Here is a 21,792-nt window from a genome sequence, read left to right as displayed (position 1 = left end):
ATTATTGATAAAATCCATATCTGGAAACCGGACTAAAAAAACTTTAATATATATTAATAATAAATATATTTTAAGTGTCAAATACAAAATTTTTTTTAAGTTGCTACAAACTGTAGTGAATTTATTATCAGATTCAAATATAAAAACAAATTTCACTACTTTACTTAATAACACTAAAATTACCTAAATAAAACAAAAAACATGTTTTGAAAAATCTCTATGATAATAGTTTACATAAAAAAAATAATTTGTAACATAAAAAGTATTTACTTCATAGTTTAAATTAAATTCTAGTAAACAGTCTGCACTGCTTTGTAAAAAAAAATTGAATAAAGTTACTTGTATATTACTTATATAACAACATAAACTTTTTAAAAATCAAAACAAGCTTTAACAGTTAAAATTAAGTATCCAAAAAGGAGATAAAGTATACACTTTTATTGTATTGTTCAATTTAGCTAATATTAATATTATTGTTAGTGTTAGAAAAACAAAATAAAACACTTTTAACACACTTAAATTTTTAGAAAATTAAACACTCTGAAACTGAAATTTACAAAATAGAACAACTATCAATTTGAACCTCGTATTATTTATAAATAAAAATATATATAACCATTTTTTAACTTTGATCGAATCTCAATTAAATTCTTAAGTTTATTTACTTGAAATTCGTGTATATTTTTATTGAGTAAAAATTTTACCAGTATAGTTTTGGAAGACAACTCTAATTTATTTAAGCACATAAGTAAATTTAAAATTCTATCAGTAAAAACATTTAGACACAAACTTGTCCTCAAATACAATTCCCTAAAGCAGTACCTTTATTCATTTGAACAAACCAAATTAAAAGCACCTTAAAATAAATTCTCACGCATTATGACGTCACTACGACTTGTGCATGTTGTTCGCCAGGCTCCCCTTCACCTCCCTCACCGTTTTCTTCAGCACGGCGAAAATGTCCTGACACCCGTTCTGCACCGCGTCCAGCAGAACGCCGAAGTGGTTCTCGTGCAACCTGTTTGGTTTGTATATAATAAATAGTTGGGTTAAATATTTTATACTTTCATTTTGTTAGCACTTAATACTGACCTGAATAGCATAATTTCAATGTGATGTTCTAAAATGTTTACTTATGACTTGAAAATTGTATAAAATTATAAATAATAAAATAACATACTAAACACAAAACAGCTTAGTACTTTTTGGATGCTAAATAAAATTAAACAGTTAGTTATAACAGTTGAATTTAAACGAAATATAGCAGATTTTAATACCTAAAACCGATATAAAAGTAATTATTACCGCTAGACAAAAATAAATTAAGTATTGTTAAGGGCATAGGGCTGGTTTTGCACTTTTTATACATGTTAATCGTGTTTTAAAGTAACTAAAGCTTGATTACAACCGTTTCTTGTAATGAAAATTATATTTTGAGATATAAAGGGACAAAGTCAGAATGTACTTATGGAAGGCCAAAGTTAAAAACGCAAAATTGATTATTTAATTAAAAATCTATCTTCTCCTACATTTTTTAAGCAATCCTTCTCTAACTTTCTCAGTTTAAACTTAACTTTAAAATAAGCAAATCTATAGTAGAATTTTTTTTATTAGTAAAAGTATGATTTAAAAAAAAATTGTTTTTTTTTTTGGCCATAAAATTTTTATTTTTTATTATAACTTGTTATATGTTTTTTTTTTAAATAAAAAATATTTCCTGAAAATTTGCGGTCAATAGCATGAAAAAAGGAAAGGCTAGATTTTTAGCATTTTTTAAATTTCCGAGTAAATTGACAAACAAAAAATTTCAGTACATAGGTAAGGGCATAGGGCTAGTTTGTATCGGAATTTTTTTACAGAAATTACTATATCTCAAAAGCTTTTTTATTGTATAAAATAAAAACTGACTCATATTTTATAAATTAAGCTAAAACCAATGTTAAATTTTTTTAAAAAAATGCCTCCCGACTATTCCCTTAAACTTTACTGATGATTTCCTCAAAACCTTAACATTAAAAGACATTAAAAAATAACAATTATTCTTACCAATGGCAATATTGCTTATATGAAAGGATATAAACTCAATTACTACATTTAAGCTCATATCTTACTTGTTATAATTAAAATACTTCAAGTAGAGTATGAGTAAGAAATTTTAAAGAACACCAAAATATTGGTCAGCTCTATTCAAATATTAGTCTCTCAAATATTTGTAAACTTATAAAACCCAAACCAACATACCAAAATAATTTACTGTCGATAAACTTATAAATATTTTTATTATAAATTTAAAAGTACAAAAAAATGTACAATCTTAAACTTAGGTTACATATTATACAATTTAAGCCTAACGCAACAACAGAATAGTAGAAGTATACATAATTTGAGAAATTTTCTTGTCGAAATTTAAACGAAACATAGTATGATTAATAAATTTAGCATAATTTTAATTCTTTAGAGTATCTCTTATGAGAATTAAAAAGAGAACTTCTTTTTAAATTCCACACAAAAAATTAGGACTCAATTAATTACTTTAAATATATTGAGAAAATGTTATTTTACTAGACTACTTATATAGTTATTTGTCTTAACTAAAAAAGATTGCTCAATTTACTGAAAAGTAAGGAGCTTATATAATTAAAAATGTACAAATTAAATATTTTATTCACAACCGGGTTTCGGTGACAAAAAATTGTGACCTCTTTAAGTTAAATAAAAAACTTAAATTAATTACTTTAAAACTTAAATAAAATATTTTATCTAACTTGAAGAGGTCACAATTTTTTGTCACCGTAACCCGGTGGTGAATAAAATATCTAATTTGTACATCTTTATCTACACTACTTATAAAAATTAACTAGGAATATAATTAATTTTTTAAGAAATAAACATTTTAGTTTATTAGTGTATAACTATTCGCTGAATCGCTTCATTTTGGTGGAAACTTTTGAGGAATTGAATATTTTTAAATTATTTGATTAATAATTGAGTCTAACCGTTCAGCCTACTTGCACGAATAAAAGCTTGATTTGATTTATTATAGTATACAGATAATCTAATATAACTGTTCAAAATATAGTTTTAATTGTTTGCTAACAAAAGATCCTAGTAAAGTAACTTCACTTACTAGATAATTTAATATATTTATCAAAACTTGGAAATCGACGTAAATTGGTATATTTATTTAAAATATTTACTAGGTCATGTTGAATAAAAAAGGTGTAAAACTAGAATTCCATTAAATTAAGAAAATATTCTTAAAGAAGTATATCATCTTCGACCTTTCAATATCATCTATAATGTTTGGAAATTCATTTAAGTTGAAAATATGATAGTAAATGAGTCTACGTCTAAACTTGGTTTTATTTATAGCAAAACTAACTCAACATAACCTACAAAACAATTTGACTAGTGGTTAGGCTTGTCTTATTTTAAGACTTATTGTTATTAAATTTGATATCTTAAGAATTATCTGATAGGGTTTAATTATTGAAGTCTTTAATTGTTTTTTTTTCTACTTTGATCAAACAATTATGACGTCACGCAAACTTTCTGTCGTATCATAAAACATAAAATCATAATCAGATTCGTATTAAAACTTGATACTTTAACCTAAACTGTCACACAGTTATCAAAATTAATGTTTACATTTCATTTCATTCTGTTATCTTGATATTCAACCGAACAATACTCACTTAGATATTATCAATAGATCTTTGCGCTTCTTCAGGCCAGGACATTACACTTATATGATTGTAAGTTTATTTAAAAACTTATAAAAGTACCTTATTTTGCTTTGTAGATATCTAGCCTAAAAACTTAACTGTTAAGTTATCAGCAATACTTTTTTAAAATAACTATGACGTCACACAAACTTTCCGTCGTCTTGCAGGAAGACAATTGTGTTGGTGACGGGGTGAATGGCGGCGCTAAACTGGCCCCTGCCCACCGACTCCTCGATGTTGTTCACGTCCGTCAGTATCTCCTCCTTGGACGGCGACGCGCTGCACGCTATCGTGTAATCCTGTTTCATATTAGCTTGTTTGTTATAGAACTTTTGTGTGTAAATTATAAATTATGTTTGTTTGTTAAAATTTAGTTTACAAGTTTACTAAAATTCTCTTTTGTGGTATAACTGCATACTTTTTGCTTCTATACATTAAAAAGTATTATTCAGATAAAAGACTGCTGCTTTATTGACCTGTTTGTTGTTAGATTCTTGTAAACTATTTTTATGCAATTTTTGTTTACTATCATATTTTTTTTTTTAGAAATAAGTAAAAGTTTTAAATATATACAATTTTTGTTTAATTGTGGACTGTAGAGTTATACCACTTGGTAATATATATTTATTCATTGCTTTTTGTTATTATGCAATCAATATGATTGAGATATACGGTTATTTTTAGTTAGATGTATGAGGGCTTAAGAACTAGACATCGATTACAAAACTTAAATTAACAGTATTTTATTAAGGCCATAAATATTTTTCTTTTTACATGTTGATACTATTTTAAAGATCTTTAACTAAGCTAGCAGTTGCTTTTTATCATTTTGTAAAATTCAAAATAGATTTTGATATATGATGATACAAAGTCGGAAAGCTCAATAGGTTTCTTATGAAAGAACCAAAGTAAAAGGCAATAAAAGACTATTTTATTAAAAATCTATCTTCTCCTACAATTTTTAAGCAATATTTATAGAACTTTCTCAGTTTAACTTCAACTAAGCAACAACTATTTCTTTTGTAGGATTTCTTTAGAGTATAACATTTTTTTATTTAAAAAAAATACCTTTTATTTTGGTCATTAAGTTCTTGAAATACATTTATGTTACAAACTTTTATAATAGAATTTTTTCTGTTAATGCAAACAGATTTCCTAAAAACTTGAGGTTAATTGACTAAAAACTGAAACAGAATATATGTTTTTAGTGAACTCTAAAAAACTTAGAGAAAATTGGCAATGAAAAATTTAATCTCCATACATTTGTATCGGACACTTTTTACACAACTGACGATATCTCAAAAGTTAATAAATAGTTTATAGTTTATAAATATAGCTTTCGTGAGGTCTTATGTTTTTTTTTAATGTTAGATCCCCTACTACGCCATTAAAAATTAACTCTTTTTTTAATCTTCTACTTAACAAATTATTTTCAGTTTATTAGAGCTTTCTTTTAAAATTTTTATCAGAACTTAATAAAATATAAACTGTAAATTTTACAAGCGTCTTGTTAAAACTTCTGAATATACTTTATTATTTTATTAGAATAAATATGTTTTGTATTAAGTCAAAATTAGTTAAAACTACTATACAATATTTCATACTAACATAATCTTCAAAAATATGGAAGATTGTTGAATATATTTTAAAACCAAGTCTTTTAGCTTTTTGGTAAACTAGTAATTTTTATTTAAAACAGTTTTTTTTTGCTTCAGCTTAATTATACAAAATTAAATCAATAAACAGCTTAATTTTAATAAAAGTATAGTCCTCTAATTTTGTATAAACACTAGCTTATATCTAATAACTTTAAATTATCAGCAGCATAAAGTTAATAATGTGCTTAAAACTTTTAATTAACTTAAATACAATAATTGTTAATATTTTTCAATACCTAGTCTATTTTTTAATTTACTTAGTCTTCAGATTTCCAACACTTTTTTTAATTGCTTGAAAGTCATGCAAATATATTGAATATTTGATGAGTCAGCATTTTTTTCTTATTATTTTTATTTGTAATGATAAAACTTTATTTATGATTTATTTTATGTTTGGGTTAGGGTTGCTCTTTGAGTCAAAAAATCTTCCTTGAGTGACCAGAAACTTCCCTGAGTAACCTTAAACTTCCCTGAGTTTCCCTGAGATTTTTCAAATCCTTGAAAACCTTATTATTTATTAAAAAATAACATTGTTAATTCTAAGAATATTTGAAGAACTAGCAGCAAGTATAATAAAAATCTAAATAAGCACTTAGAAATAAATAAAGTTAATTTTTTGGACAAAATATCAAAACTATATTTTAACTGAATCTCATTCTAAATCTAGAAAAAAATTTCCCTGTGATATTCAAAAATACTTAAAATTTCCCTGAAATTAAAAAAAATAACCATAACTTCCATGAGTTTCCCTGACTTAAAAAATGAATCGAAATTCCCTGAGTTTCCCTGAGATTTTCTATAACTTAAAAATTCTATGAGTTTCCCTGAATTCCCTGAGTTCCTTGAGTATGTGGCAACCCTGTTGGGTAAGGTGGGTTAGGGATAAGGGTATAAATATTTTAAAAAAAACTTTGAAAATATTTTGCTGACTCAGTAAATATGCAAATTATTTACATGATTTTCAAGAAATTCAAAATAGTAGTGGTAATTTGAAGCTAACCGTCTTTCAGTCATATATTTATTTTAATCAATTTATAGTTTAAAAATATAGAGTAAAAACAAACCATAAATTTAAAATAGACTAAACTCTTAATTTGTTTAATATTTAATTTAAATTGGTATTACATTAGTATACTTTTAATCATAAGATATAAAAAACTTATTTGTTTTTTAGCTTTAAAGGTTTAATGCAAATAGACTTTTTTTTCTAAATTTTTTGTTGTCTTTGAATAAGAAATGTTTTCACAGAGTTTAGAAACAAACTGCCAAAGTTTGATGACAAAGGATAAATATTTAAACATTGAGTTTTTAAAGAATATAATAATTTTTTAAATTAGTTAAGTACATAAATATGACTTTAATTGGTTAGTATTTGTACCACAAGAAAAGGACTAAACTTATTTTTAGACGCTAACTTTCTTTAACTATAAAACCAACTTTGTTCCTAAAACTTACTTTTATTTACTTGATAACTTTTACACTTTTGGCTCTATAGTTTTTTTATAAAGTATTAGATTTTGAAAAACTAAATAATACTTAATTAAAATCTACAAACAAAAAGTTGCGTACCTTCATGGGAATTCCTGCGTCAATGAGGGCGAGTGTGGCAGCGTTGACGCCGACCGCGAATTCCGAGCCGTCTGATTGGATGACGTGCAGGCAAATGTCGATTTGCGTTCTGTGATTGGTTGAAAATTATAATCGGTAGAAAATTTTATTATATCATTTTTTACACATAAAAGTGATGAGCAAGCAAGAAAAACTTTATCTGTCATTGTTACGGTAACTTGCCATTGTTGATTTTCTAAAAAAATGAAAGAGTCAATAAAACTCTATATACATTTTTGTTTTTGAGCTAGAGACCTAGGAAAAAGTCCTAAACTAGTCGAATAGTCTTGGTGTTTGAATATTCAAAAAATTTAAAATCATAAATAAAAAAGCAAAAATATAAAAAACTTTCCTTGGTAATAAATATTACTAATGGACTAAATGTTTAAGTTTCAAGAAGATTGGTGAAAAAAAAGGTATTAAATATAAGTTTTCAGTGATTTTTTTTTTGTGATTTCTTAGTTTTGCTCCTATCATAAGAAATTTATTTAAGTTACCAAATTAATAATCTTACTCTGTACTTTGTAAAGTATAAAAAAGTGCCTGATATCTAACTAAAATTCTACAAATTATAACCAATTTCAAAAAAGTCACTATGGGCTCTATGTTAAAGTCAGGGTTGTCAAATATTTTTTGTAAACTTCTTTCATATTTTTAAAAAATTAGTTTTTTGGTACAGTTTTAGTATAACTTAAATTAAAAAAACTGTCTAAAATAGTATAATAACAATGAAAAGATTTTGTTAAGCTTCTATAAGTGTGTTTCTTGATGGAAAAAATACTAGTGATGCAAAATACTTTTTATCTTATGATGGATTTTTCGTATCTAAACGAAATTTTGCTACTTTACATGCTAAAATATTTTAAAATTCCAGGTTTAAAGTGATTTTCTTAGAAATTCCAGGTCGTTTATTAATTTCTTAAATTCCAGGTTTATCGAGGTGTTTTTTGCCTAAATTATCAAATTCCAGGTTTTCTAGGATTCAAGGTTTTTTGGCAACCCTGTTAAGGTCCTCAACATTTTTATTTTAACTTAAGCCTTAGAAAAAACTAAATTGCACTGTTTAAAATGTTAATTTTCATAATTCTTCAAAATTACAAATAAAAATTAAACATTGCGTTTAAAAGTAGCTAATTTTTACACATAAATGTGCAGTATATGAATATATTTATTTTCAACTAATTAATTAAATCACTTAAATTTTAGATTAGCTTGTTACCTTAAATAATATTTCAAAGTGTCCATTATTGTGTATAGAAATTTATGTGGTTGAGAGAAATATTTTTTTAATATCAATATATCTCCATATTTGTAAAACTCTATTTGTTTTTAATAATAGTTTTATACTTACTAAATGTACTAATAAGAAGATTTGAACTATAATGAGGTGTTTTTTTTTACAATATGTTCACTTAATACTAAATACTTTTTTAGCAATCTAACTTACTTATTACCGTAAAACTTGGGAAAAACTGATTTTTACATAAACTAAAGAACACTAAATTTGAAGTTTTAAAAACTAAATGAAATTAAAAACTAATCTTACTTATTTTAAATGTAAACTGTCAGAAACCAACATTTGTATTTAACATATAAGATTTAACTAAAACTTAATACTTAAGTGCACTAAAATGTTCAAACTCTAAAAAAATGGTTTATTTTGACAGTCTTATACAATGTTTTTTTTTTTTTAATTAAAAATAAATATGTAGTTTGAAAAATTTTCGCTATTCATAAAGCAATTACTAAGAAAAAAAACTTGCAGCAAACTAAATTTAAAACTTAATTTAGTCTGCAGCAACTTTTTATTTTTAATTCAAGTATAACTATACTGGAAAAAAACAGTTTTTATTGTCTGGAAGTATAAAAAGTTGCTTTATTTATTTAAAAGTTTTGATGTATTATTTTCATTATGGAGATAAAGACAACAATTAAAGCAAACTAAACTGACAACTTGAAATTTTAATTATTAAACCGGATCAAAGAAAAATTGTTTAGACCCACATTGAAGTTGTGTTTACTCAATGATCAAAACAAAAAAACAGTTAGCTTTACTTCTACTTATAACTTTTTATAGCATACCAAACATTAATTAAATTACATATTAGCTAAAAAACACAATTAGCTTAACTAAAAAATACATATACATACATAATATAATAATCACAGACATTCAAAACTTTTTAAATCCATGAATATAAATTTGAAATTAATTATTTTCAAGTATTTTAGCCTGAATTGTCAAATTTCAGGTTTTTCCAGGATTCCAGGTTTTTTGGCCACCCTGTAATTAAAACAATGCAAGCAACTAATCCAAAATATACATATTATATTAATACTACACACTAACTTGGGTTATTAAAAAAGATTTAGCCTTACTTCTACTGATAACTTTGTATACCACATCAAACATAGATTAAATTACATAACAGCTAAACAAATACAATTAGCTTAACTAAAAATACATATAAATACTACATTCTAACTTGGGGTATACGGTGGTGATGATGGAAGCTTCGAAACATTCTTTTATGTGGTGGCTCATGTCCAACCCTCTCCGGTCGCCCCTCGGCCGGTGCTTCCGCTCAACGCTGCAGAACGGCGCCTGGCTGTACTCCACGTTGATCAGGCTCTTCGTTTGCGACAACTGTTGATTAGAGATTCTTGAATTATCTAAATTAACTTTTTTGTACAGTAAATTAGCTGCATGTGGCTGAGGTTTATTTGTAACAAATACGTTTATTAATTTCTAACAACAACGTAATTAAGTACTTAACTAATTAACAAATTTACTGTACAAATTTAGAATTACAATTTCAATATATTTTACATACTGTTTAAATATCATTATACTTATTGTTATCATACTATTTAAATACTTTTTTCCATGACTGTTACACATATTTTTAGATTTTTTATTTAAGCACTGACGAGGTCTTCGACCGAAACTTAGTTTGCATAATAAAGTCTTTGAAAGAATAAATATATTGTACATTGTTTTAAATTATGCCTGCCAAGTTAAGTTAATGGAGTTCATTGTTTCAAATAAATTTATAAGACTTAGATTATAATAACAAGCTTAAATAAAATTTATATGCAATGGATAAGCTATTCGTTGTTTAAAACCATTATTACTGATCAAAAGGTATTTTTTGTTACAAAATTTTAAAGGAAAAAACAAAACATGACAACTTAATTATTAGACTTGAATTATAACTTTTATTGACAATTACATTCAGAAAAGTGTTGATTCTTTTTAATAACTTATTTTAGTTCAACTTATTAAACAATAAAAAAAATAGTAAAATGAATAACTTAGAGTAATTTTAAAACAAATACTTAACTTTTATTAAAGACTTTGTATGTTATTTTTTTGTTTATATGAAACTAAATTGAATGTTAATTTAAATTAATTTAGCTTTTACAAATAATATAATAACACTTAAAAACTTGGATCATACTAGAATAGAACTAACTCGCAGATTTTTTTTTTGTAAACTGTATAGTATAAAAGTTCTTTTATTGTTTTGGGTTTTAAACTAAAACAGTTTAAAAATATTATTTGAAGCTTTAAATAGTAATATAATTCTATTAAATATGCAAACTTATTAAAATTGTTAAAGTTTAGAAATAATTAAATGTAATTTATTAAGTTTTTAACATAAAATTCAAAGACTCATTCCTAAAACTAATGTAAAAAATAATCCATAAAATTGCTGGCAGGTTAGATAAAAAAAAATTCAAAGAAAAAAATGTTTAATAATTGAAATGTATTAAATTGAAATATTAAAAATGTATTAAGTTTTAGTTAAGTTTTTTCAAAGTTGAGACTCAATAAATATTTTCCTATGTTCTTTTACTGAGTTGTCAAATAATAATAAAAACTTTTTGAAAAAAACTCATAAAAAAGGAAAAATTAATCAAAAATTAAAACTTATGCTGACTTACAATTCCCTTAAAAAAATTAACAAATATGCAACTTTGACCGGGTTTTTCTCAACTACAGAATAAGTTTACTTTTTAGATAAATATAAACACAACATTTTTACTCTTTTAATTTTTATAAGTTTTGTTATTTTTTACCAAGGAAAAAAATATTATGTTAATGATATTGATAAAATTATTAACCAAAATATTTCCGACTAACAAAAAAATCATCACAATTAACTGCTTATTAACCAATAACTATTTTAAATCATCAAAAAGAGGACATGTAAACTTTTATGAAGACCTGGTTTTATAGTACACAAATCATTCAATTAACAAAGTATTACAACTAAAGTTGATACTCTTTGAAAGCCGATCAAGTTGAAAATATACAATAGTTTTTTAATGTTGCTTAAATGAAATACAGAGCACGTGAGCATTGAAACTAGCTCTATTATTTTTAACATATAAGATTACTAAGCTAACACTTTTATCAAATAGTTTTTGGAACTTTAAACACAGCTCAAAAATATTCATGTTAAACTTTATAGCTTTTGAGTATGCAAATATAATAGAGATTGATAAAATTCTGTAAGTAAAAACATTGTGGAAAACTGATTTTATAAATGCAGTCAAATTTAAAACATGCTAATTTTAGAAAAATATATAACTTTTAACAAAGCTTTGAAAAATTTTGAAAACATAATAGAGGGAAAATTATCAAAACACATTATGTTAAGTGTGAAGTAAATATTAGCTATCAAAAACTTCATTTCACCGCAAAATAATTTTCTTACTGATCACTTCTTTTATAATACAAATTAAGCTACGGAGAATAAACACAATGGAAATTAGGTTAAAGCTAGGTCCGTTTTACAAACTGATTTAAAATATTAGTTTTGATTTAAAGATGTTAACTTAATAGTTGTGCTTTTACTAATAAACAACTTTCAACATTTTAATTAAAACATAAGGGTTTAAAAAACACTTATATCAAAAGTTTTAATGAAGAGGATAATTGAAAACTATACCTAAGTATATCTTTTTTGATAGTCAGAAGCAACTTTTTAGGATAAAACAAGATCTGGTCATTTAGTATTATTTATATAGATTTTTAAAAGTTTTATATAAAAAATATTTAAACTTGTCATCTTTACATAAATCTTTTTTAAATGCTAACCTATAATTATATGTAATAATTCTACCATTTACTAACTTTTGTATGCAAAAATGTTTATAAAAAATTTGAGGTTCATAAACTAAAAAATGTGATCAGTACATAAGACCTTTTAGTCAAGGAATATATCTCAAAACTTTACTGGGATTTGAGTACTTTGCTTAAAGCTGTTACTGTTGTTTAATATAAAAATACTACAGTTAATATTTAAAAGACTGTCATATTTATCACAAAAATTTTTTATCACATTTTAAAACTGTTTTAATGAAACTGGTTTTGCCTTTGGGTAAACAAATAGAGAAAAGTAGATAACAATGTTAAGTATTTATCTTTTAATTGCTTGAAAAACAATAAAATAAAACGATAATAAATTAACACCTTTATTTGTACCAAAGAAAAAAAGTTTTACCACATCTTTTAAATAGGCATAAGCAAATTATGCTGGGGCACTTAAAATAGATTTTTTTTGACAAAAAAGGTTTCACTACTAACAACTTATTAAAGTTATATTAATTAAAGTTTATATTGAAATAAAAATTTGACTGTGGCACTTTTAACTAAATATATCATTTACTACTATAAATAAATAAATAAAACCATTTTTAACACCCATATAACCATAAGAATTTACAATCTTAAATGTTTTTAAACAAGATTTTTCATTCAATAAAAATCTTGAATACTGAAGTTGTAACTGCAGCCGAAAATTATTTATTTAGTAACCAGCTGTAACTTTTCACACTGCATTTAGCTATCATTATGCCTTTAAATATACTTTAAAATTCAAGTTGTAAAATTTTGACGATCGAAAGTTTCTTGGAAGCTTACTTAAAGTTTTATCTTTTTTAGTAATTTTTAAAAATGGTTGATTTCAAATAACAAAGGTCGGGTTGAAAAAATTACTTTATTTCAAAATAAAATTTTGACTTGATTAGACCACAAAGAAAGTAGGTATACTTTTATTTTAAAATTTAAAGGCATTTAACTAAATATAAAAAAATATTTAAAAACTGTTCACAAATCTAGCTTAAGAGAATTCTAAGAAATAATAAATAGCTCATTATACTTAAATTTTTATGGAATTTATGTTTTTACAAAAGTCAGCAGCCTTTTGTCGCGGGACGCGGTCTAAAGAATTTTTTTTTGCATGCTGCAATTGTGTTCAATTGATTGTAATAAGTTAGAAAAAAGTGTTTTAATCAAAAAAACATAATTAATAACATAATTTGTTTAAAGGTTAAATATTTTGGTAACCTATTTCTTCCAAAAGATTTGATAAAGTGCCTTTAATGCAGTACAACTTAACACACTAAAGTAGATGAACAAAAAGGTTCAAAAATTTAAAGAATTTAAGGGAATAGGGAAGTAAACATTTTTATTTGCAAAAGGTAATGTTGGTTCTTATTGCAAAGCCTTAAGTGTAAACGATAATTTTTACAGCCTTCAACAAAAAAGTAACTTATGAGATATAAACAGTTAAGAAGTTTCCGATACAAATTTGGATTATTTACTGCCAACTTTCTCAAAATTTGAAAAAAAATATTAAAAATATACCTCCTTCATTTTCACGGAATTTAATTCAAACTTAATTTTAAAAACACTAACAACTTGAAGAAGCAGATTTTTAAATTAAAAAAATAATTATTGTGAACACTTTTTAAACCAATTTTTATTGTTTGAAAAAACTTACAAGAAATTAAAAATTTGTTTCTAACAAATTTTTAGTAATTAATTCAAGGTTTGATTGAGTAAGTGTTTTAACTATTTCGGAAATAGAATTTTAATTAAATACTCTATTTTTGATTTTTCAGTTTGCCTCTTCCAAAAGGAACAAATTGAGCGTTATTAATTTTTACGGCTTATATCTCAAAATTACTTTGTTTTTTTCTTATAAATTGAATTGGTTATTTAGTTCTAATACAAAAAAGTATTTACCTTCTTCCATATGTCCTTTAACTTATATTTTAATTTTTAGGCAATAAGGAGTCAAACCACTCTTTTTTATTTATCAAAGGAATTTTTTAGATAAGTAGTAACTGAGCTATTTTGTAGTACATTATAAAATGTTATTATCTTAAAAACCATATATCCAGTATTATAAAAAGCTTTGTTTACAAATGTATGAAAAGATGTTCTACTATCAATTTTTCATAAGTTTGAAACCCATTAAATATAAACCTCTTACTTAGTTTTGAACTTCAAATGTTTAAGAAGTATCCATTAAATTTTTATTATCTAATTTTTTTCAATATTTAAAATTAAATTTAAGACTAAATTTGCTTATAGAAGCAATTAAAGAGTTAATACTTGTAAGATTCCTTAAAAATGTCAGATATATATATATATCTATATAGATATAAATAGAGAACTTGTATTTTTGTTTTTATTAAGAACCCCACTTAATTATCAAACTTTAATATCGTTTATCTTTAAAATAACGTTAAATTTTATTAGGCTGTAAAAGAATCAACTTCATTTCCTAACCTATAAAACATGATACTACAACAACAGACTTTCAGTGGCTTCTATAACTTTTTGAGTTAAACTGTAAAAATTTTTAAACCAAACAATTAAAGTGCTGTAATCAAATCTAATGACTCAATAATTATTTTTTTGGTAAATTGTTAGGGTGTTTTTAAAACTTACTTAAGTACTCTTCAAATCTTTAAAATTGAAAACCTTAGCTATAATTAACACTTCGAAAATAAGTTTGTAAATTTAAGATACTTAAATTGTTTGATTGTATTACCTCATTTCTAAAATTTCTTGAAGGCTCATGGGGTCCATATACAGAGGCTAGTATCTGAAATATTATGAATAATAATGAAAAAATTTATGGGGCAATGCCAAAAACAATTAAATATAGTTTTTTTAACAACTTAGTCATATTAAAATATTTGAGATAATAAATAATTTTCTTTAAGATAACTACTGAAATTAACATACATAGATATTTTATTTTCAAAACAATAAAAAATTTCTCTCTAGTTAAAATAGTATAAAAATGTAATAGAACAACTAGATTAAATGCTCAGCTCTAAATTCTATAATAACTTTTACCCACTTTAGTATTTCCTTGTTCAATATAAGCAGAGCCGTCTGCCTGTTTAAACACGCCCATATTACATCTGATTTTTCTCAGCTCGTTGGGCTTACGGCCGTCTATCCTGTACCCTTCTTCACTTAAAAGTTGCAATGACATTTTACTTAATATAGGGAAATATCTACGAAAACAGGAATCATAATACAACTATTTTAACAAAAAACAAACTTTATTTCCTATATTGATACTTTATTATACATACACAATTTCAATTAAAAAACAAAAATGAGACTACTGTAAAAGAACAAAAATGTTTATGAAAGTTCAACTGAAGCTAGTGCATTTCTGTACACAAAAATGTCCTGGAATAGAGCAACAATGCAGAATGTTTCCAGTTGCTCTACAAATTTCTACAATGGGAATTTCCCTAATTAGCGGGCGTAGTTCTGGTAACCTCCGCGGCCTCCACCCCTCTGGAAAGCAGGTGCCCCGCGTCCCCCGCCTCTCAACTGGCTCTTGATCAGCGATCCCTTGCCCTTCATGGTCGCCTTGGCAATGCGCAGCATGGGGGCGTTCTTGAGCATGTCTGGGAGGATCATGAAGCAGATCTGGCTGCCCCTCAGGTAAATGCTGGACAGGTTGGCCTGCCTGCCGTCCCTGTACGTGGCGTGAACATCCCTGAGCATGCTGTTCATGTTGTCCTCAGCTTCGACCAGCTTGCCGCGGTACACCTCCCCAGAGGACGTTTCCACGGTGACAATGTGGCCTTCGGCCTCGTGAAGAACTTTGACTGGGATTCCAATTGACATTTTGTTTTAGTGTTTATCTAAGCTGAACAAAAGTTTTAAATTGTGTTTAGTACTAGCCTATTTTACATGTTTCATATCACACTATTTACTTTAATATTATGTTAAAATTAACATATTGTATTAAGTTTAAATAATACAGGGTTCGTGCGCGAAATTTTTTTCATTTAGCCTGACTGAGACCAATTTAGCCTGACATTTTTTCAAATTAAGTAAAATCCCCTTAATAAGTCATTTTAGGTATTGGGGGGTCTTGATTAGTACTATTGTAGTCTCCGACTTCAGCCAGCTTTATCTCAAAAATACTTTAAGCTTTAAAATCTGTAAAAAGCAACTCTTAGCTTAGTTACAACTCAATAAAATTGTGAAAAAGGTGATTGACCCCCTATGCCCTTAACATAACTAATTCAGTGATAAATTTTAAAATAAGTGTTATATCTAATCTATTACTAGTGTAAAAATTTAATATATATTACTAAACACATTTGTTCAATTTAATTAAGCACTAATTGAAAACATTATAACCAGAAGATTTATAATAAAACAATGTGCATTGTCGCGTTTTGTTAAAATTTAAAATGAAACTCTTACACGAGTATTATTATATATTACAGTATTTTGACTAATACTTAAAATTGATACATAAATATAAATCCTAAACTTAAAATAAATACAGTATTTGTTGATGTCATATCAGATTTTAAAAGCTTACACTTAAATAAAATAAAAAAATTTAATATTTTGTTCTTGTAAATAAAAATGAATTGTACCTAAAATTCGTACTCCCACAAAATTTAGTACTTATATCTTAAAGCAAAGTTTTGTTGTTGTGATTATCTCTAAAAACTTAAAACAAACAGTAAAATATATCAATAAGCTGTAAAGAGTTTTAATCTAAAAAGTATTTGGTATAAAGTCTTTAATTTAGAAATTAAAACAGTTCACCAATCAAGCTCTGAAAAACATAGCTGATGTAAACAAATTTAAACAAACAGCTAAGTTGTTGAACTACACTGTAATGTTTAAATTGTGTTTTTTTTATGAATTTTCATAACTATGACGTATATAATCTACTCAAAACAAAATAATGAAGATTCTTAAATTTTTTTTAGAGATTCAACAAAAGCTTTTATTTTTACAAATACTGACTGATTTTGTCTAGAAATAAATTCACATCCCAATTTGATCTTAAAAAGATTTCTCAATTTTTTTAATCAAAAATTTTTAAGCATTTGAACTGAGAAAAACTGAGATTCTTAAATTTATAAATAAAAAACTGATTTAGCCTGACGTTTTTCAACTTTTTTCAAAAAAACTGATTTAGCCTGACTTAGCCTGATTTAGCCTGACGCGCACGAACCCTGATAATAATACTTTTATTTTATTATTTTTACTTAACCAGAGTGTACTCTTAAATTATAAATATATACATAGTGTTAAATATGTATGGAGTAATTATAAAGCATATATTAGTTGAACATTAATAGTTTATGATAATAACAAAAACTAATTAAAAAACATCCCAAATTAAAAAAAAAGTTTAGCATATAAAACAAAAGTTTAGCCAATCTTAGTTTCAAGACAAAAATAAAAAAGACATTAATTTATGTATTTAACATAAAAAACAAACAAAACAATAAAACTCTAAATGTACTCACTTCTGATTACTTAATTTTAAATATTGATGCAAAAATAACTACTTTAATTCACTCACAATAACACAAAAACTATATTTTACTCTTTAAATTAAATATGAAAACATGCAAGTCAAAATTTTTTGAATTTTAAAGTTAATAGTTATAAGTTTACTTAAAAAAATTAATTAACTATTCTGTTATGTACAATAAGCTCATGTTAAAGTTAAAATGTTAAAACTTTAGCTTCAATGCTTTAAACTTGTAAACTAAAAATAAAATTAAAATTAACAGGGCTGCAACTCTTTATGGCAAAAAGCCAGCTTGAGTGACCAAAAACTAGCTGAAGTTTGGTGAAGCTGGCCGAGTTAAATACTTTATATACCAAAATAATCACAACAAGACTTCAAAAATCACATTTAAAAAAAAACTAGCTTAAAACTTAGAAAAATGTCAAAATTAATCAAAATTTATATAAAAACTTAAACAAACCTGAGTAAATCAGACCTTTTTATAAAGTCAACACTAGCCTGAGTTTATTGAAAATTTCTAACTAGCCTGAGTTTTACGAAAATTTCTAACTAGCCTGGCTTATCCTGAGTTTATCAAAACCCTAAATTAAGTTATACAGTAAAAATATTACCACCCAAAAACATTTTTTTTCAAAAGCTGTTAAAAGCAAATACACTTGTAAAAAAACCAAAATACTTTATATTTTGTAGATAGTAGAATTAAGCACTATTGTAGTATTTTCTATCAAACTTAAACTATGTTTTGATAGTGATTACTGTTATATATTATATTTTAAGTTTGATTTAAATTTATATATTATATTTTAGGGGCTGTAAAGTTTCCAAATTTACTAACAGTAAGAAAATCCAATTTTGAAAAAATTAAATTAGATCCATAAAAAATTCTAAACTTATGTACATTAATAGATCTCTTTTGGTCTTAAAGTTAAGATTCTAGCAAATAAATTATCTGAAATGAAAACTAAATAATCAATTAATTTATTTAGAAATTCTTTTAAAAACTATGTTAGTCTCAGTTAATTAATCAGATCCTAAACTAAAATAAACTCTAATAATTTTTTGCTATTATTGTTGCTTTTAAAATAAATGACAAGTAGATAAAACCTATATTGTATACATGGTATTTATGTTTTAATATAGGCTATCAAAACAACTACATAGATATTCAATCTTTAATTTAATTCAAACATTTTTTTTAATGATAAAACTATAGCTGTAAATAGCATATTTCAAAATACAAGTAAGTTTATACCAAAAAAAACTCAGAGTTATGAAATCAAAAAAAAAGTTCTATATTGATACAAATGGTAAAAGTAAAATAAAAAACCACTAATTAAGTAAAATTATTAAACAAGTGGTAAAAGCTTGAAATTGTATGCATACTGTATATATAGAGTCAAAGATTTTCTCATGGTAATCAAACAAAAGAATTTAATTTATAATTCAATAACGCTGTAATAAACAGAGCAACAGTAAAGATGTAAAGCTATACATTTGTTAAATTATCTTAATTTCAAAACTGATAAAAGATGCATAAGTGTTTTTTTAATATCACGAAACATATACTTAAGAAATTAAAAATAACAGTTTAGATCTTACAGTTTAGATTAGACTTTATGTGGGAAATTTTATTCAAATTAAAAAAGAAGTGGGCTGTACTGTCTGTAACAAAACATATAATTAAAACACTAAATAAAATTTGATTGTATAAAAATAATATTAGCATTTTTGTAATTTTTTTTTTTTTAATTTCAAAATATTTAAAGCCATAAGGAGTCTAACCTTATTAAGTAGGTCTTATTTGGTTATTATTGTCTTATTTTTATACACAATTTTTAAAATTTGTTAAATTGAGCCTAGTTTCTGTAAGAAAAGACAATATTTAATATCTTTTTTTTTAAGGGCACACTAAATAGGGTAAAAAGTTGTATTCTTCACCAATACCATAGCATTTTTTTTAATGTTTTAGTTAGATAGTTTTTATATAGTTAGTCATGTTACAGTTCAATTAAGTAAAACTGGCAGCCTATAATGTAAAATTGTTTTTTATTAGTAAACATTATAGAAAACCTTTAGTAAACTATGCTTTTTATGCATTTATAGTGGGAAAAAGTTTCCTGAAAAAAAAAAAAGAACTTATAAAACTTTTAAGTTTAACTTTAAAGTAGAACTTTAAAGTTTAAAAATTCAGATTTTCCTTTTATTTTTGTATGAAATTTCATCAAAACTAAGTTTTTATATGACAGGACAAGAAAATCATACAAAACTGAAAGAATTTTAAAAATTCTACATTAAAAAATTATAGTTTATATCATACTGAACATCATATTTTAATTTGTAAGAAACTCTATTTAGCTGAAAATTTTGAATTCAGCTGAAAATGAAAAAGAAGTGAATTCCAATAAAATCAGGAACACTGGTGAACAATCAGAGTTGTGCTGAAAATTTTAAGTTGGAGAGATTTAAGATTATTCAAAGTTGTTATGACGTGCTTGACTTACTTTAAATGGAAGCTATTTGTATTTTGAATAGAAAACCTGTTCTTTGTAGGCAAAAAAACTTAGTATAGTGTAGCTTTAATTACTTAATGGTCTTTTTGGTGTTTATATGTTTGTATTTTTAAACAGCTTTAATAATTAGGATTTTATATATTTTATTTTACAGTTTATTATCAATAACGTTGTTTTGTTGATAATAAACTGGTAAATAAAATTCATAACTAATCTCAAACTATTAAGTTGAGAGCTTTCTATTCTTTGATTTAAAGCAAACTACAACATTTAAAATATTGATTAGTTTTGTGAAACAAATTAAATATTTTAGGGGTGCGGGGCATCAAAATGGTTGGGAACCACTGATGTTGATGGATACACTTTTTAAATACACTTTTTTTATGTTGACCATTTTTTAAAGATTATGAACTTGACTAGCAGCTGCTTTTTACTGTATTTAAATTCAACCAAATTTTTGAGATATGAAAGTGCAAAAATGTATCAAATGTAAGAAAAGTTTTGCTTAAGTTATAGAAATAAACATTTTCTTAAAAAATTGGTTAGTGATAAGATTTAGTCTCAAAACAAAAGACTGTTCATTGAAATATTTATTATTTTAAATGACATTAAATGACATAAATTTAATTTTTGAAAGTAAATAAAAAATATAATATCAACAAGGGCATCGGGATCCCCTTTTTTAACTAGAAATTTTAGGTAGCACTTATCAAACCTCTTAACAAAATTCAAAGTAATTTTTGAGATGAGGTACAATTTGTTGAGCTTAATATGTTGTTCTGAATGAAAGACATAAGCTTTAAGGAAAATTTTTTTTTTTTTTTTATGAAATTTATAGTTGTTACTAATAATTTTATTTCAACTTTATCTTAAGAAAATACATTCTTTTACTATATTTTAATATTCAACTCTTTAGAACTTTTAAAATTTTAACTCAATATTTTTTTTAAACTTTATAAAATATGTTTACTAAAAATTTAGGGTTTTTAGTTTAACAAAAAAAAAGAGATATTTATCAAATTCTCAAGTTTCTGAAAAGTTGATGAAAAAATAGCAGTCCAATTAGTTTATGTAAACTTAAAAAAAAAAAGATAATTAACTTTATCTTAATATTTAATTAAAATGTCTATGTTTTATAAGATATTAAGGGTTTTAAATAAACACAAATATCAGAGTTGCCAAATGTTTTTTGTAAATTTTTTCCAGGCTTTTAAAAAAAATGTTTTTTGGTGCATTTTTAATATAACTATTCATAAGATAAAATAACTGTCTTAAAAAGTATAACAACACTTAAGGGCATAGGCCTTTTTTTTTAAATTTGATCTTATTTTATACAGCTTTTCCCAAGCTACAAGATGCTTTTTACAGATTTAAAAAATTCAAAATATTTTTTGAGATATAGCCGTTCAAAGTCAGAGGCAACAATAGGTTCCTTATGGGAGGCGCAAACTAAAACAGCAAAAATAGACTATTTCACTAAAATCTATCTTCTCCTACATTTTTTGAGATAACTACCTCAAACTTTCAAAAAATGTTCCTTGATATATTAAGAAAATTCTGTCAAAATGATTTTTTTTTTAATTAAAAAACAGTATTTTTTGTTTTGTTTTTTTTTTTTATATTTATTTTTTTTAAATTTGTTCTGACAGAATTTTCTAAAAAGTGTAAGGAA

At 24.7% G+C, this 21,792-nt stretch overlaps 2 protein-coding genes across 2 annotated transcripts; both read right to left on the bottom strand.

Annotated features, from left to right (window-relative positions):
- Window positions 1-806: 806 nt before the first annotated feature.
- LOC145847801 (exosome complex component RRP41-like) lies at window positions 807-15,315 on the bottom strand. The gene is made up of 6 exons (XM_082953720.1): window positions 15,160-15,315; window positions 14,845-14,898; window positions 9,478-9,638; window positions 6,953-7,061; window positions 3,876-4,024; window positions 807-1,018 (listed from the first exon to the last, which is right to left on the bottom strand). The coding sequence occupies exons 1-6, from the start codon at window positions 15,295-15,297 to the stop codon at window positions 889-891; spliced, it is 741 nt and encodes a 246-aa protein (XP_082809846.1). The 5' UTR covers window positions 15,298-15,315; the 3' UTR covers window positions 807-888.
- Window positions 15,316-15,318: 3 nt separating this feature from the next.
- Window positions 15,319-15,965, bottom strand: LOC145847803 (uncharacterized). Its single transcript, XM_082953722.1, has one exon. The coding sequence runs from the start codon at window positions 15,945-15,947 to the stop codon at window positions 15,570-15,572; it is 378 nt and encodes a 125-aa protein (XP_082809848.1). The 5' UTR covers window positions 15,948-15,965; the 3' UTR covers window positions 15,319-15,569.
- Window positions 15,966-21,792: the final 5,827 nt, after the last annotated feature.

This window comes from Thalia democratica, unplaced genomic scaffold, assembly GCF_965202585.1.
Source record: "Thalia democratica unplaced genomic scaffold, ktThaDemo2.hap1.1 HAP1_SCAFFOLD_1105, whole genome shotgun sequence".
In the NCBI taxonomy this organism is placed as follows: Eukaryota; Metazoa; Chordata; class Thaliacea; order Salpida; family Salpidae; genus Thalia; species Thalia democratica.
This window is presented reverse-complemented; position numbering and strand designations above follow the sequence as displayed.

Coding starts and splice junctions, on each gene's coding strand:
- LOC145847801 (XM_082953720.1), bottom strand. CDS start 15,297: ATGTCATTGCAACTTTTAAGTGAAGAAGGGTACAGGATAGACGGCCGT. Junction 9,639..14,844: donor CAAGAAATTTTAGAAATGAG/GTAATACAATCA, acceptor TCTAATCAACAG/TTGTCGCAAACGAAGAGCCT. Junction 1,019..3,875: donor TTCCTGCAAGACGACGGAAA/GTTTGTGTGACG, acceptor CAAACCAAACAG/GTTGCACGAGAACCACTTCG.
- LOC145847803 (XM_082953722.1), bottom strand. CDS start 15,947: ATGTCAATTGGAATCCCAGTCAAAGTTCTTCACGAGGCCGAAGGCCAC.